The 16,378-nt window shown below is 35.0% G+C and overlaps 1 protein-coding gene across 1 annotated transcript; it reads right to left on the bottom strand.

Moving 5' to 3' along the window:
* Window positions 1-3,695: 3,695 nt before the first annotated feature.
* On the bottom strand, window positions 3,696-16,310 carry LOC128212122 (AN1-type zinc finger protein 4-like). Its single transcript, XM_052917405.1, has 7 exons — window positions 15,879-16,310; window positions 14,823-14,966; window positions 13,811-14,000; window positions 12,342-12,483; window positions 10,643-11,698; window positions 10,232-10,383; window positions 3,696-5,506 (listed from the first exon to the last, which is right to left on the bottom strand). The coding sequence occupies exons 1-7, from the start codon at window positions 15,979-15,981 to the stop codon at window positions 5,371-5,373; spliced, it is 1,923 nt and encodes a 640-aa protein (XP_052773365.1). The 5' UTR covers window positions 15,982-16,310; the 3' UTR covers window positions 3,696-5,370.
* Window positions 16,311-16,378: the final 68 nt, after the last annotated feature.

The following is a 16,378-nucleotide window of genomic DNA, read 5'->3' as shown; positions in this document are numbered from 1 at the left end:
TATATTCTCGATATGGCTTCCTGCCGTTTCGTTAATTAAAATTTACTAATCTTGAATCCCCTTTTATTGATGTTACATGATGTTAATCATAAATGTACTACTGTATTACACAGGTGACAGTATCAGATATGGTGTAAACTGTTGGTATATACTCAACATTATTACAGAAGGTGTCAGGCAGAGTTCAACCTTTTGTTATGCTGTAAAATTTCGAGTACTTTTGTGTAATGAAGTTTTACGAAATGTCATTAGTACTTTTCATGTTTCATAATTTTAGAATATTTTGTCTGTTAGAAACTTACATTTTTGGTGCTTAAAGTAAAACAGAATCTTTGATAATAGCCAAATTATTTCATGACATTTATTACTCTATTCAAACATAGTTGACAAACTTTATATTATAGTATACACAGCGTATAGCATTTTTATTATCAATTAGTCTGTGGAATTATTTTTCTTGACAACCTTGTCAATGATATGAGTATAAGCATAAGTGAAAAATGTAAATTAATATTATATGCAGATGATAGTGCTATCCTTTTCTCAGACAAAGATCCGTCTGTTATTAGTAATGTACTCGGCAAGGAACTTGAAAACTGTAGTAAGTGGTTAGTTGACAACAAACTGTCTTTGCATCTTGGAAAAACAGAATGTATTTTATTTGGGTCTAAAAGAAAACTAACAAAAGTTGATAGCTTTAATGTAAACTGCAATGGCCATATCATAAAACCTAAACAATCTGTTAAATATCTTGGAAGTATACTGGACAATGATCTCAGTGCTGCATCTATTGTTAACAATATTGTCAGTAAAGTTAATTCTAGGCTAAAAATTTTATATAGACAAAATCGTTTTTTAGATATGAATCTAAGAAGATTGTTATGTAACTCCTTAATACAATGTCATTTTGACTATGCATCGACATCTTGGTACAGTGGTATATCTAAACAATTCAAGAACAGATTACAGGTCACTCAGAACAAAGTTGTCAGATTTATTTATGGCTATGATTGTAGAACTTCCCTGAAAGTCTCGACTTTCAGTGATATTGGATGGCTTAATATAGAAAATAGGATAAAGCAACTACGACTAAACCATGTACATAAAATCTTTAATAGCAAATGCCCATCATACTTACATGAACATTTTACTTTAGTCTCATCCACACATTCTTATAACAGTAGACATAGTGCTCGAAATTTTAAAGTGCCACAGGCTGACAGTTTTATATTAAATACTTTCTTTTATCAAGCAATCCAGGACTGGAACAGTCTTCCAATAAAGTTAAAAGAATTGAAAAATAAGAATCCTTTAAAAAAGAAGTGAAATCACATCTCATTGTTGGTATGAATTGTGCAGAAATGGAAGATTTCCTATTTTATTAATTGTTATTAATTTAATCTTGCATATCAGTCCAAAGATTTTTGTCATATTATGCTAAAGTGTCATATGGTTTTAACAGTCGGTTGCATTATAACTGTAAAAGTTCGATATCAAACATTTAATCATTCTTTAACTGGTCAAGTGTACATGCATGTTATTTTTGTATAAGAAAACCTAATTTAAACAGCTTACAACTGAGATCTTGGCAAATAATTATATTTGTCATAAGGACCCCATTGGAAATAAGTTGAATAACTTTAATGGGTTATCCTGTGTTATATATTTGTCACATTGAATTAAATCTTTATTAACGCACGTATGTATCCAAAGCATTCTAATGATGTTCTGCTTTAGTATAGATATCATCACTAATACTTTGTTAATCAGTCTGTGTTATAACTTTATGAGATATTTGGTTTGTTACTATGACATATATATGCACGAATAAATCTATCTAAATCTATCTATCTATCTATAACCTATCACTAAGTCTAAAGATTGTTGCGAAAGTTTAGATTGTAATATAAACAGAATGCCCGGCTTAACTGATAATTGAGATTAAGTCAGACAATGACATTTTTAGGGCCCAGCCCCTAGTGTCCCCTGCGTCTGGATTAATTGTCTCAATTTCATTAGCCATGTATTGGCATGACTTTTTGTAACATCCTTTGTCATTGGATGATGATTGTTTTGGCAATTCTCTAAAAGTTGTGTCTTTCCTCGCTCGAGTCACTTTTACTGTTGACTTCTAAGTGTTTCATCTCATAATAAAACGAGGAAATAGACACATTTCTTGATCCTTTTTAGATCTCGGGAAGGAGTCATTAAGAGTCGTCCACACGGCACAAAACTTTGCTCAATAAACATGAAATTGTCAAGTAATACGCACACACCTACATTCGCACGCTAGCTTGTAAGCATTCACACCGGTCATTAGAGGAGTTGGGAGGCAACCTATGTGTGCATCTTTAAACATTTAGTCCCTCCTCAACAACAGATATTAATATGCCTTACATGCATTAGGGAATTTGGCGGTCCCACCCCAACTACATTTCGGCTAATTTAAGTCTGAAATAGTGCATTTAGGTGGGCGCTGGTTGTGGATATTTGAAATGTCAAGAAACTTACTTGTAGCGATGCTTTATGATGTTCAATCAATAAGATCATTTCTCGGATAAACTTAAAACGATCCAGCGTAATTAAGCCCAATATTACTGCATTGGCACAGTAGCCAAGGCAGCTTTTGAAACAACCTTCGTCCTTCAAACTTCTGTAAGATATACTGTCGACGCGTTTTCCATATTTCATGACAAACACGCGGAGGTCTGTCTGTCACTAAAACGGATGTATTGATAAAGCATTTTGTAAATCTACTCACACAACGGTGCACAAGTCCATACGCAGTTAAAAACGGGAGAAGACATTTCTATTCCGATAATGCAGATAGCATGGCGTTCAAGACGTTAAGAGGAGCGCAGGATTTGTCAACAAATTCAGGACCACCGGTAGGGTAGTACATGTATTAAAATGATAGAAGCAGAAAGTGAGAACGAGAAGCTCTTGATTGACACCAAACATTATTTTTGAATGATGACGAATCGATGCTTATAACATTAAATGTAGGCAGTTTATTATTTTAAATCTTGTAAAAACTGATTTTAAGCTCTTTGTAAATGCAGAAGTTTGAATTAAAACCTCACAAATTGACTCCCTTATGTACATGTTATATTATAAGTATCTATCATGTGTTTCCGGTACGGATAGAAAAATCCGACCCGAGGGCACGTGCGTAAGCCGGTAACGAGGCTTGCCGAGGGACGGATTTTTCGATCCGGACCGGAAAAACATGATTGATATTTTTTTCTTGCATATCTAAATTTATCAATTTGTGGAAAAAATGACGTTGAAAACGAACCTGTGTACTATTACACCAAAAAGCGCGTGCGACGTTGTTTACCAACGTCATAAAGCGCAGTAATTTTGAATAGCTAAAGATAGCGTTTTTAACGATTATTTATGTTCAGTTTTAATCAAAAGTCTTGCAAACATATATATTTGATTGCGCTTTATTAAAATGGCATAATATTTTTTTCACAAACCATACAATAAATGAAATAAGTGGCGCGTTGTTGCGCGTGACTCATCTTACGTGGGGTATGTAAGATGGGGTTTTCCAGCACTGGTCACATGACCGGAAACACACGTCCGGTATGCAAGAATCTTCATTACCAGGAAAAGTCTTAAATAACTAAATTGCATACAGACACAGTGAGCTACAGCTGCTTCTTAAGACAAAAAAGCCACAACAAATGTTTATTTTGATATTTTTTATTTATTTTTATTATCATTTATGTCACACTCAATAACATTGTGCATGATATAATATATCACTGCAGTTCGTTCTACATAACAAGCAGACAGTATGTCTTCACTATAGTACATGGCTCTACACAGCCTACTGAAACTGGACAATGATTTAGATTGTACATTGTGAAACCTATGTTGTATTTTACTAATTGAACCATATATTGAACTTGATTATCTGTTGTGTAGTACTGTACACTACAATACTTTCAGGTCAAATGGCAATTCCTTAGTATACAACTTATTCCAACAATATCATGATTCATTTAATATTTCTGACTTTCATCAACACTACTCACATTTCAAAGCACCATATAATGTTCTGATAGCATTTGTGACAAAAACTGACAAGCAAGAAAACAAATATTCTGTTTACAATTTCCTGTGTCACAAAATACAACAACTAAATTAACTAGGTACAAGGACATCAAAGAAACTTGTGCACATTGAATTACAATCAGTGATCATTTCTAGTTTCTGTGAGCCGTGTAGAAGAAGGCAATGTCCAGCCACTGGTCAGTTTTGATGGCTGGACCTGAGATCGGATGACCGACACTGACCAGCACTGGGCATTAGCTACATACCCCCCTGACAAATCAATCTATATCACAGCTAAGCACTAAACACGAAGATAAAATGTAAAAATACTAATTAACATGATTGCAACTAATGATATTTATAACTGGTTTAAACATTTAATCAATTATAGTTAAGTTTAATTAAATACTGAAAATAGTTTTAAACGGTAATTATTAATATAAACTCTATTTAATACATGGTGTACATTGAAAGGTTTTAAACTTACTTAAAAGCTGATATGGAATGAAAATTGTTAACTGTAAGTAAAAGATAAAATGAACAAGCACATCTTAACAATCGTAGACTACTCTATAAATTGGGATTATCACAAGTTAATAACCTTGAATGACTGCAGTATACTTGATACATTTCATATTAAATACATATAAATTGGTACAAATTGCCTAAATTTCAATCCGAGTTATTGAAACACAACACTCAACTATCCCAAAAGGCATTGTGCTTATTATATTAACATATGACCTTAAGTTTAAAATCTGATATATCAAGAAATCAATTTATACATTCTTTTGAACAGTAACAGAAAGTTAAAAAGCCTTGCAATAATTATTACCCTCAAGTACAACATATGTGCACCTTTAATTGCTTGCAGATTGTCAACATTTTTTTAAATGCCAAGTTAGTAGAGACAAGAAATCAACAAAGTTAGTTACATGTATGGTGAATAACCACCATTATTAGAGTTTTAACTAGCAATTTCAAAAGAACACTGTATTATTTATACTTATAATAACAATTAGAAAATAAATGGAAAAACAAGTGCAAAGTCACTGGCAGTAACGAAATAAAAACAACACACATTAAGGAATATTTTTCACTTTTTTAACAATAAATTTTGATTTAATTAACAAATTATGCAGTAAAACGTGAATAAATTCAATCCTATTGGTAACTGCTAATGTCAACATGATAAGGAAATAGAGAAAAATGTATTTCAATAACAACAGCAACAACAAAATTTAACAACGTGAACAGTAAGAGAAGTCTTTTTAGGAATATATCACAACAGTTGTGTTGGTGGGATCATATTTTGGGTAGCTTGGGAGCACTGACGACGGGGTTGGCCTGCTCTAGGAGCTTACGGCCCTCCGTTTTGTAGTCAAATGTACAGTCATGGGACTCTGCATAGCGATGACTGGCACAGAAGTTGTTACCACACCTGAAGTACACAAAAATATTATACTTAATTGTAAATCATTTATTAGTGTGAAGTATAAAAACATTATTGTATATATTGATACCTGTGAAAGTGTTTACTCCCAGGGGGCTGCCTGTCTTACTGTGATTAGTAAAATTTTAATGTAAGACAGGTATTTTTGTGATAATAATCAACATTATTGTAAACGATATTGCAATAACTTCAAAACCAATAAATACACATACATATATCTAGATCCATTTCATCCATTTTGCAAGTAAAACTTTTAATATAATTTTAAGTGCCAAACCACCAGAGCGTTTGTTTCACAAGCAAATAATTAATATAACCTAACTTACAAGATAAATATATAGTGTTTTTTCACCATTTTTAGAAAGGGGTCCTGGGCATCTGATTTGGACAAAAGAGTATTTTATTTTTAAAAATGCCAGGCAAGAATGCATTAAAAAATAGACAGAAAAACAAAACAGACTGATCAAGTTTGTATATACGGTACCATTTTTTAAACTTTTCCCAACAGTTTGGGGGTCCAATTTTATGATGAAGTATATAAAAACTAGAGCTGCACAATCACTGGATGTGATTAATATACCCACTACACCACCTTCTTGTAATAAGAAGTATCACTAGCTGGAATGTATGTTTATTTAATGCCCGTTGTTGGTGAGAAGGCATCAAGTATGGTAAGTCAATGGTCCTATTATATAGAAATAAGGAATTCAACATCAGGGAATTTTTCGTTTTAGTTTTTAGCTCACCTGAGCACGAAGTGCTCAACGTGAGCTATTGTGATCGCCCTGTGTCCGTCGTCAACAATTTGACTGTTAACACTCTAGAGGTCACAATTTGGGCACACTCTTAAAGAAACTTGGTCAGAATGTTACCCTCAATAAAATCTTGGACGAGTTCGATATTTGGTCATCTGGGGTTAAAAAATAGGTCACCAGGTCAAATTAAAGGAAAAGCTTGTTAACACTATAGAGGTCACATTTATGACTGTATCTTCAGGAAACTTGGTCAGAATGTAAATATTGATAATCTCTAGGTCAAGTTCGAATCTGGGTCATGTGGGGTCAAAAACTAGGTCACCAGGTCAAATTGACGCACACTCTAGAGGTCACATTTATGACTGTATCTTCATAAAAGTTTGTCAGAATGTAAATATTAATAATCTTTAAGTCAAGTTTAAATCTGGGTCATGTGCGGTCAAAAACTAGGTCACCAGGTCAAATCATTGGAAAAGCTTGTTAGCACTCTGGTGGTCACATTTATGACTGTATGTTCATGAAACTTAGTCAGAATGTTTATATTGATTAGCTCTAGGCCAAGTTCGAATCTTGGTCATGTGTGGTCAAAAACTAGGTCACCAGGTCAAATAATAGGAAAAGTATGTTAACACTCTAAAGGCCACATTTATGACCATATGTTCATGGAACTTGACAATTTTCTTGTTTATACTCCAACCAAAACAAGAACAGAAAATAAAAATGTACAAAGACAATTACGCATCCTTTCTAAGGTAGTAGACCACCAGACTGACATTTCAAATTCTCTAAAACTGTAATACCCTCAACTATAATATCTAACATGTAGCATTGAAAACTAGTCCTTAATTTGTTTTTTTTAAGTCCCCTCTCGTTGCACTTTCCAGTGCCCTGAAAAACACTTATTCCCTCCCCCGTCACAATTGCCCTCGCCCTGAAAACACTTATTTCACACTTGAATTGGATCAGGTGAGCGATACAGGGCCTTCAGGGCCCTCTTGTTTTTAAAAGCATAGCAGTTTTTAATTGAGTTGACAAAACACAAAATAATGTTTCTTTTGTACAGTTGAAGTCACAGGTTTCATACAGACAGACTGGCAAAAAAATCAAGGAGTTTTCAAGGACCTTTATTTGATTTTCAAGGACTATCTTAAATAAAAAAATATGACCACATATTTAAATAGACTATCATTTATAAAAGCTATGAAAATAACACATATTGGTGACACAGTAAATCAATACCTCAAAGAATTCTCAAGTTATGCTCGGGACAAAACTGCCCCGTGAAGAGAAGTAAAAAAATAAGTATAAAAAAAAATCAAACAGCAATAAGCCTCTAAAAATACCAAATATATTTTTTGGCACATCATTCCTCAAAACAGTCAATGTGTTTGAATTTTGAAGTCAAAACCTCAAAAAATATAGACTAATAGAGAAAAGTAGACTAGCCTTTGAGAATTTGAGTAATTGTTTTAGCGAAAAAAATATGTTTTTAGTATTTGGAATGAGACCAAACTTTGGCTCTAAATAAGTCGCAATGTAATGCATGCCTGTTCATCTATATTTGACATGTGTGACAGTGTAAGCCCTCATGTTAAAATGAAATTCAAAAGCAAATAATTCTTAGATTTCAGACATGAGACAGTGCAAATAGATAACAAATACAGCAAATAAAGAAAATTATCTACTCAAAGCTTTTTCTTAGGGTAAACTGACAGTTAAGTTTGCAGTATATGAGAAAATTTAAGACCAGGCAAATATCCAATACGCCACGCTTATGTTCTGTTTCAACAACGCATTTATCATTTACAGAAACATGAGGAGCATAAGCAGATGGCAATACTGATCCATGTGTCTTAGTTAAACAAAGCGGAATACAACTGACAAATAGTATGGTCTGAGTGATGAGACTTGACACACGGGTTTATATTGTCATCATATCAAGGCTTTTGCATACAAAAGGAGTAGGTTCACTAGAACCATTTTCTGCCCTGTACTTTAAAAAAGGTTTCTGGGTCATATTCAAATCAATATTGTTATAAAATATATGCCTTACATAATGCAGATGTTAAAACTTTTTTTAACTCAACATTTAGCAAAATACTTGGACAGATGAAAATTATGTTCTAAAGGTAAAAAGATTAAAGTGTTTTTCTGCCATTGTTTGCTGTTTTTCAAAAATTTGAGACAACTAGAAATGTGTCCATAAGACATGGATGACCCCAGGTTTGTAACAAATGCAATGGCTATTATTTTCTCCATTCTCCATCAATGTGCATCAAAATTATGAGTTAAACAAACAAGGAGCAGTTGGAAACAAAATCCCACCTGCACAACTTCATCACCTAAGTAACAATCTGGCAAGGTTTGTAGACTCTTGGTGCAATAGTTTTTGAGTTTTTAGCAACACAAGTCCAGAAATGCCAAAGAGCCGTAACTCTAATTCTACTAGCAGCAGGAAATGTCACCCCATGTGCTTAATGTCATCACCCTATTAACATTAACATGTTTCTAGGCAGTTAAGTGTTTATAGTTTTGAGTGACATATCCAGAAATGCCAATTTTTGCTAATTCAAGGGCCAAGCTCTGGTTTACTAAGTGCAACAGAAAACAAACCCCCAGATAAACAAACCCCCAGATACAAAACTTCATCACCATATTTAAAGTGCCCTAAAGTTTCATGACTAGGTAGTAGGCAATATAGTTTTGAGCGACACAAGTCCAGAAATGCTCATTTAAGGGCCACAACTCTGGTTTGACCATGTGCTGCAAACAAAACAATCCATGTGTGTTTATTTTGTTTGTTATAAAGTAAATCCTGTTGTTATTTATGCAATTATGCATATTAAAGCAATAATGATTGTAAGAAAATGCTCATGGCAGCAGCCATTTGAATGAAAAGCAAAGGCAAACTAATAGTAATACCTTTGCAGGGCTTGACGCTTATTCTAATACTTGGTTGCCCTTCGGGCAACCACCTAGCCATTTTCACTTGCCCGAATGGATTTTTTACTTGCCCAATTTTTTGGGGCTCATTTTGTTGTTATACTTCACATCAAAACCCATTTCCATATAACAACAAAATGAGCCCAAAAAAATTGGGCAAGTAAAAAATCCATTCGGGCAAGCACATCAAGGCTTGCTGTATTTGAAATAAATCAGTTGTCATGAAATTTGTAACTAATAGCACATACATTCAAATTATTAAGGATGAAATATAATTGAATTATAAGAACGAACAGTCAACCTCTTATTATCTTAGCCTTGTAATCTTACATTTATTTAGAAGTAAATTACAATTTATCGCAATGTAAAGTGAAATCGTAAAGTTCCAAAAACCGAGCATCCGAAAATTGGAGCAGTCCGAAAAATAGCCAAAAATCGCTGTGTCTGAGTCCAGGAAAATTGTTCCCCCAAGACTCAACCCAGCGTCGTTTTGGTCTTTTTCTCGGATGACTTACCCTTTTTCGTTTGAAACATTAAAAAAACTTGACAGTGTCGACTGTCAAAACACCATTTGTGTACATTGTGAGGGCATTAACTGGAATGCTAGCTATATGGATTTGGTGCAGCTCACGCGATTGGCCAACGGATCTAGACGGAATTACTCGAGCTCTATCGGAAAATATTCGGCAGTCTTCGCCATCGTAGTTTCGAATGAAAATGTCAGAGGTGCTCCGTTTGACCCGATTTTTCGAGTCAACAACCAATGAGTGCATTAGTTTCGGTTTGATAAATACTCTCCAAGAAGGAGAGTACGGACTACTATTTTTTACCCGAAATGTCGCCACTATGACGAGTTTTTTTGTTACTGCCCGATCGGGCAGGTAGATTCTAAAAACTACTGCCCGTCTGCAAAAATTACTTGCCCCGGGCAATCGGGCAGTGGTTAATATCAACCCTGCTTTGTATATATGCCAACTTAAGCACAAAGTGTAAAAAGTGGAAACAGCAAATTTACCTGCAGGTATAGCTGCAGGCTAAACCAGTTTTCTTAGCACAGACGAAGCACCTCTTTGACGCCTTTTTCTTTGCCTTGACAGGAGGCAAACGGTGAGTAGGGGAAAGGATTCGCCCATCTCGACTAGCAGTCATCCTCTGCAGCCTTGCAGACTGAAATCAATCATTAATTCATTATAACTTGACATTTAGAATAACATTAAAGAATTCAATATTTGATTTGGTCTATTTAATTGCGTTTACCAATGGACAAACATAACAATTTTTTTGAACAAGCAACATGTTCAGAGGCTATATGATAAACTCCAGAATAAATGAGTTATAATATGCTTCAGTGAACGTTGTACTTTAAGTAAGCCATCATATTGCCATAGTGCTCACATATATATGTCAGTAGTAATATGCAACTTACCAGCAGCCTTCCATCTGGAGTGGTAATGCGACCTTCATTGAATGTAGAATTTCCCAGCATGTAATTTCCTGTTACACGGTTTCTACTAGCACTTGTTACAGTCACATTTCCAATACGTGAGGATCCAACTTTTTCCAAGGAAGCCTGACGCAACAATCCAGACATTGCCCTTGCCTCACTTGTTGTTAAACTCTCTAGTGTAAACTCCTTACGCTTATCTAGTGAACTATGTCGAGACATGGAGGAACTAGCGCCAAGAGTGTCTCTCAGACTGTCAAACAAAGAATAGTCCTTAACCTTAGATTTTGCCCTTGAGGAATGCGTTACTCGCATTGTATCATTGAAATTGTGAGAGGATTCTTTTTTAACAGAGGTAACTGGTCTTGATGGCCCTGGTGTGGCCTCATTGGCCAACTTCCCCATGTCCAGCAGTTCCTGTTTAACACTGGCTGGAGCGCAGCTTGCTATTTTATCACAGTCACTGCTCTCAGATTTACCTACAATATTTTCGCCTGGTTCTTTAAGTCCATTATAATCTGCTATAGGTTTATCTAGAGGAGATGCACTGCTACTGTCAGTATTAATATCTTGAGATATGTCTTGAATTTCTTCAAAATCATCCTTACTGTCTTGCTTGGAGCTGTTTCCATCCATAACTCTTGACAGGACCTTACTCAGCCTCTCCAGACTGTCGAGTTGCTGGGCAGCAGCGCTGGACAGCTCCTCATAACTAGGGCTGTCTGAATCATCGGAGTCCGAGGCCAGCTTGGACGCTCCGGCAACTGCCTGCAGTGAAGACTCAAAGGCTGCAGATGCTTTTTCCTTTTCTTCTTGGTGGTCTATCCTCTCCATGCGTTCCTTGACAAGTGAGTGTCGCAGAGCAAGAGAAGAGTGACCCACGTGACCTATGGAGTGACCGACTGGAGGAAGACATAGGTTACGGTTCAGGGTGGCGCTGGGACTGAGGCTGTAACTGGTGCTGGCCGGAAGGTGTCGGAGACGCGATGTTCTATTGCTTGCTCGACCAGAAGTAGGAGGATGCGGCTTTCTGTGCGGCTGAAAGAACAAATGCTTTTAGTATATGCTCTGTCAAGCCCATCTATGTAGAAGTCTCATTTTCAGCATGTCTTTTAAACATTTTATCAATACAAGGCTTGTGCCCTTTAATAATTTTGACCTAACTCTACAAAGAACTCGATGAGACTCCACACAAATGATCATTTTAAACACAGGAAAATTAGTTTTCTTTGTACAGCTGTAATAAGGTAACTAATTAAACCAGCTTTTTTAAAACAAAAGATGCACAGAGAGAGCGAGCTCAACTATTATGCGGCTTTAAAGTTTATGGATTGCCAAGTTTTGGTGAAACGTGCATGGATCACTTTTAAATTAGATTACATGTAAAACGTTCACCACTTCAAAAAAGCTGCAAAATTTGCATTAAATGAAAATAACATTTATTATTCTTGATTGTATAAAAGTTTCAGTTTCAGTTATTGACATGTGCTAACATGCAAAACCTTAACCAGAATTTCTAAAACTTATATGAAAGAGGCAAAAGATATATTATATGCAAGATATCTTACCTTATACATAAGTAAGTTTGGATGATTGGGAGCCCTCGTATTTAGTTTCAAAAATAATTCAAGTTCTTGAATCTTATTTAATACTAAGGGTAGCCTGATTTATCCGTATATACCTTTTTGCTTATGTTTAGTTTATCCATTTTGAGCCTGATTTGTTTCATTTTTTCTTTGAGTTGTTCATTCTCCTCCACCTTTTCCTTGGTTGGGGCATCCTCCTCTTCCTCCTCATCATTGAAGTTGTACATTGAAACACCACTGAAATAAAAGCATGCAATGTAGGAACCGTAAATCATTCCTTAAATAATTCCCTCTCTTGAAGTTGGCAAACAGCTTTATGCTATTGGGAAAACATTTTTCTGGACTAGATGAAGGTATTGAAAATAATTTGTAGTAGTAAAACATTGTTGCTTAAAGTTTGCACATTGCTGGATACATGTATGTTTGTAAATGCTCAAACCAAGTATTCATTTGAAGCAATTGACTTTCAACATTACTGCAAAAGTAATGTGATTCAGTTAAAGAGGCCATACACGCCTGCTGATAATTCAACAATACCATCACATCACCATACTACAGATGCCAAGCTTTAAACAGGTTCTGCAATCATTGCTGATTATGTTTGCTGAAATATTGGTTTATTTTGACAAATATTAACATTATTATAGTCTAATATATTTGTAAGTGTTTGAATGTTGATTTAATGGACAACTTATGTTGATGAAAATCTTAACAATTGTCCCTTTATAGTTCATTAAGTAACGCTCAAGTCATTTAATAATATTAAGTTTAATTATTGCTAATACCTTGGTTCAGGCCAACTTATATATTATATATAATTTTGATTATTAACATACATACCTAACAAGTATATTGCTTTTCACAGGCCTTCTATCAGTTTGCAATCAGATTGTTAAACAAGGTTTTTATATGCCTCATTTTTTAGTTGGTTTACATTGGTTTACATTGATCTTCTCTGCTTAAAACTAGACGGTTGTTTGGGGGGGGGACCCAGATGTCACTGCCATGCTTGTCTCAATCTGTTCCTCTAAAAATGAACTATGATGTGGAGTTTCAAATGCATGTTCTATCCCCTGTCATAAGAAGGCAAATATATGCCACAAATCTCATGAGCAGCAGACGCAAAACCTAAGGCTCAAACCTCTAGAGGACCTCCAACTATGACCATTAGCAAGCATGCCTGGAATGTGGGTTTTACACTTATCAATGATCTGAATGAGTTGTACGTAATCCTTCAAAGGGTGTCACAGTTATAAAGAATACACATAACCCATTGCTTGAACCTTGGACCCCCATGCTTGAAATGCGAGTTCTGCAAGTTTTCTCTAGGAGGTAAACATTAATAACAAGTTTCATGAAAATCCTAGGAGATACAGAGTGGATATGAAAATGTGACAGACTGACGTAATGTATTTAGCTTTTAGCTATCTCTTCTATCCTTAAAATTATATGTTTAATATGTGTTTGGTTCAATGTATTTTCATGAAATACAAAAGTGTTTAAAAATAAATATAATCTGTCTCCCCCTTCCAATATAAGTTATAACTGAACAATAACAAGTTACCTTAGAGATTCTGAGAGAGGTGTAAGTGTCCCGTCTCCACGATCAACTACGCGAAAGAAACTGAGTTGATCGCCCTCACGGAACACAACCAGGGTCACCTGACGGTTTCCCGGTAATTTCTCGAGAATCTCATCACGGTTTGCCTCCACATACTCTGCCATCTCTCGCAGGGCAGGATCCTCCATTGGGACTGTCAATATAACATCAATATATCAGATAAAATGGTCAAAATAATCAATATGTCAAATTAGGTTGCTCAGGTGTACATGTGTATAAAACTTTCCTTTCTTCTGGGAACTGGAACAAAAGAATAGTCTTCTCAGTCAGACTATGGAAAGACATTTCCATGTGTATGCAACAGCAACAGGCAATCCTGCCTATAGCATACAATTTTTTAGCAAACAGGTTTCAAATAATGCTTCAACAGGTTAAATTAGCAAGAAGCATTTATAATAATAAAATGCAGAGCTTCACTGTTAAGATCAAAAAGGATTCAAAATCTGATAAATTGGGTCATTACCAACTCTTTTTTTTTAATTGGTATTCAGGCTTTTGCATTGGTTAAGCATTATTTTCATCCAATGATTTGGAAACTAATACAGTAAAAAGAATAAAAACTTTATTATCTAACCTATATGTATTCAACTGCGGAAGACATTTTTTGTCACCATGGATTTATGCCATTAGCTTGTGTAGTCGTATTATTACTCATGTTTTGATTTATTAATAAACATAAAGTAAAACAGAACGTTCTCTCAATAATTAGGCTAATCATCGCTTGAAAATAATTTAAATTGTTTTTTCAATGATTTGGAATCGTTATTATGCAAATATGCTGCTCATCAGATCTCTGTGTATCTATGGAAGTTTCAAATTCATAACAGCTTTTGTTCCATCCACATGCCTTCAGAGAATCCCTCTCATCATTAATCCTCAAGCTAAGGACCTTTCACAATGGTCAACAAAACAGGTATCCATAAATACTATCCCTGGGCGGCTCTAAAAGACTTACTTCTGCGAGTGTTGATGGGACCGCCACGCATGGCCAGCACAAGTTTGAGGGTGGCGCCATCATGGATGTGGTAGTCATGCAGGCAATACTCATCCTCAAGCTCCTCTGACTTCCAGATCAGGTGCTGCTGAGCTATAGGGATCCCTAAATCAGTAAATAAACAAACATTTTAATGTCTTAACTGGCTCTCTAATATGTGAGCTTCCAGCATATGGTTCTGAAATGTACATAAGTCAATGCTTAAATATGTTTTTACAAATGATGCATCTGTTGTAAAAATATCAGCTTTTTAAATACATAAATCAGCAAGTATAAGCTGAAAGGGATAGCAACTTTACTGAAAGGAGTCACTGATCTACATTTGTACCTTTCAATTAAAGTTAAAAATTGTTTTGGCAAGTTTTAAACCTTTATCACCAATCACAAGTTCACTCTAAACTAACAATCTATAATTATTTATATCTTCATAAGAAGTATGTTCAGGCCACTGTCCAAGGTTAATACACAGTAAAACTCTGTTTATATATACAGAAAGAGTAAAAACAAAAATGAATTAAATCACTTCATTCTGCCTGTATTACATTATGTATGCAGGCCTCAACAAATCCACCACAAATTTGTAAGTGAATATTGACGTGGGACGAAAATGAATTCAATCACACTTGTCCTCCTGGGCGAGTGACATTCCCCATATTGAAATATTAATCCTATTTATTTTCTGAAGAAATGATTGCACTGTCTGCCATATTCATTTTCACTGTGATAAAAATACTGGATGTTCAGGGCTATTAGAAGCTCAGGTGCACTTGCACTGCAGGACAAATGACCAAAAACAAATCTTTCAAGGTGGTGTCATAAATGTTTTTGAAATTCTAACTGCAATCCTAATAATAATGATATTCTTGCCTACATAACAAAGGATCTTCTGTTTGCAATATTTAGAAGACTATCAGAAGCAAAGGTAAAATCAGATATGGATACTTTAATGATTTTTAATGTCTTAGCACTTCACAAATACTTCTAAAAGAATAGAAGTAAAATGAAAACATTTAATACCTTCCAAACGTTGGATTTTAGCTTTCACCGACATGATGGTTTCAAAGGGTGAAACCCTGAGCTCAAACGCAGCACCTGTGAGCGTTTCAATGTACAGCTCCATTGCAGCCGACGGCCAAAGCAGGCAATTTAATCACTTGTCTTAAAATCTATAATTCATCTGTTCTTTTCTTTGTGACCTTTCACAATCCAAACAAAAACAAAGACTTGATTGTCGTTTTGTACGATTTCTGCAGCTTCTAAGCCATAGCTGCATTTATAAGAGGTGTCATTCTCAAAGATCCTCTTAAAAGTAAGGACTTAACTTATATTTTAGCTCTAAACTCTAAAATAAACAGAAAATCCAGTTTATTTTACATGGAAGTTAATTTGGAAAACAACAAAATGGTGGATGTCCAATTATTTCCTGCTGAGGAATTTCAGTGCCCGTATGTTGTAGTTAATGACAACATTTTTGTCACGTGATGATTTTCAACACTAATCGATTACGTTAAACGCAT

This window comes from Mya arenaria, chromosome 12, assembly GCF_026914265.1.
Source record: "Mya arenaria isolate MELC-2E11 chromosome 12, ASM2691426v1".
Classification (NCBI taxonomy): Eukaryota; Metazoa; Mollusca; class Bivalvia; order Myida; family Myidae; genus Mya; species Mya arenaria.
Note: the sequence above shows the minus strand (reverse complement) of the source record. Positions and strands in the feature narration are given on the sequence as shown.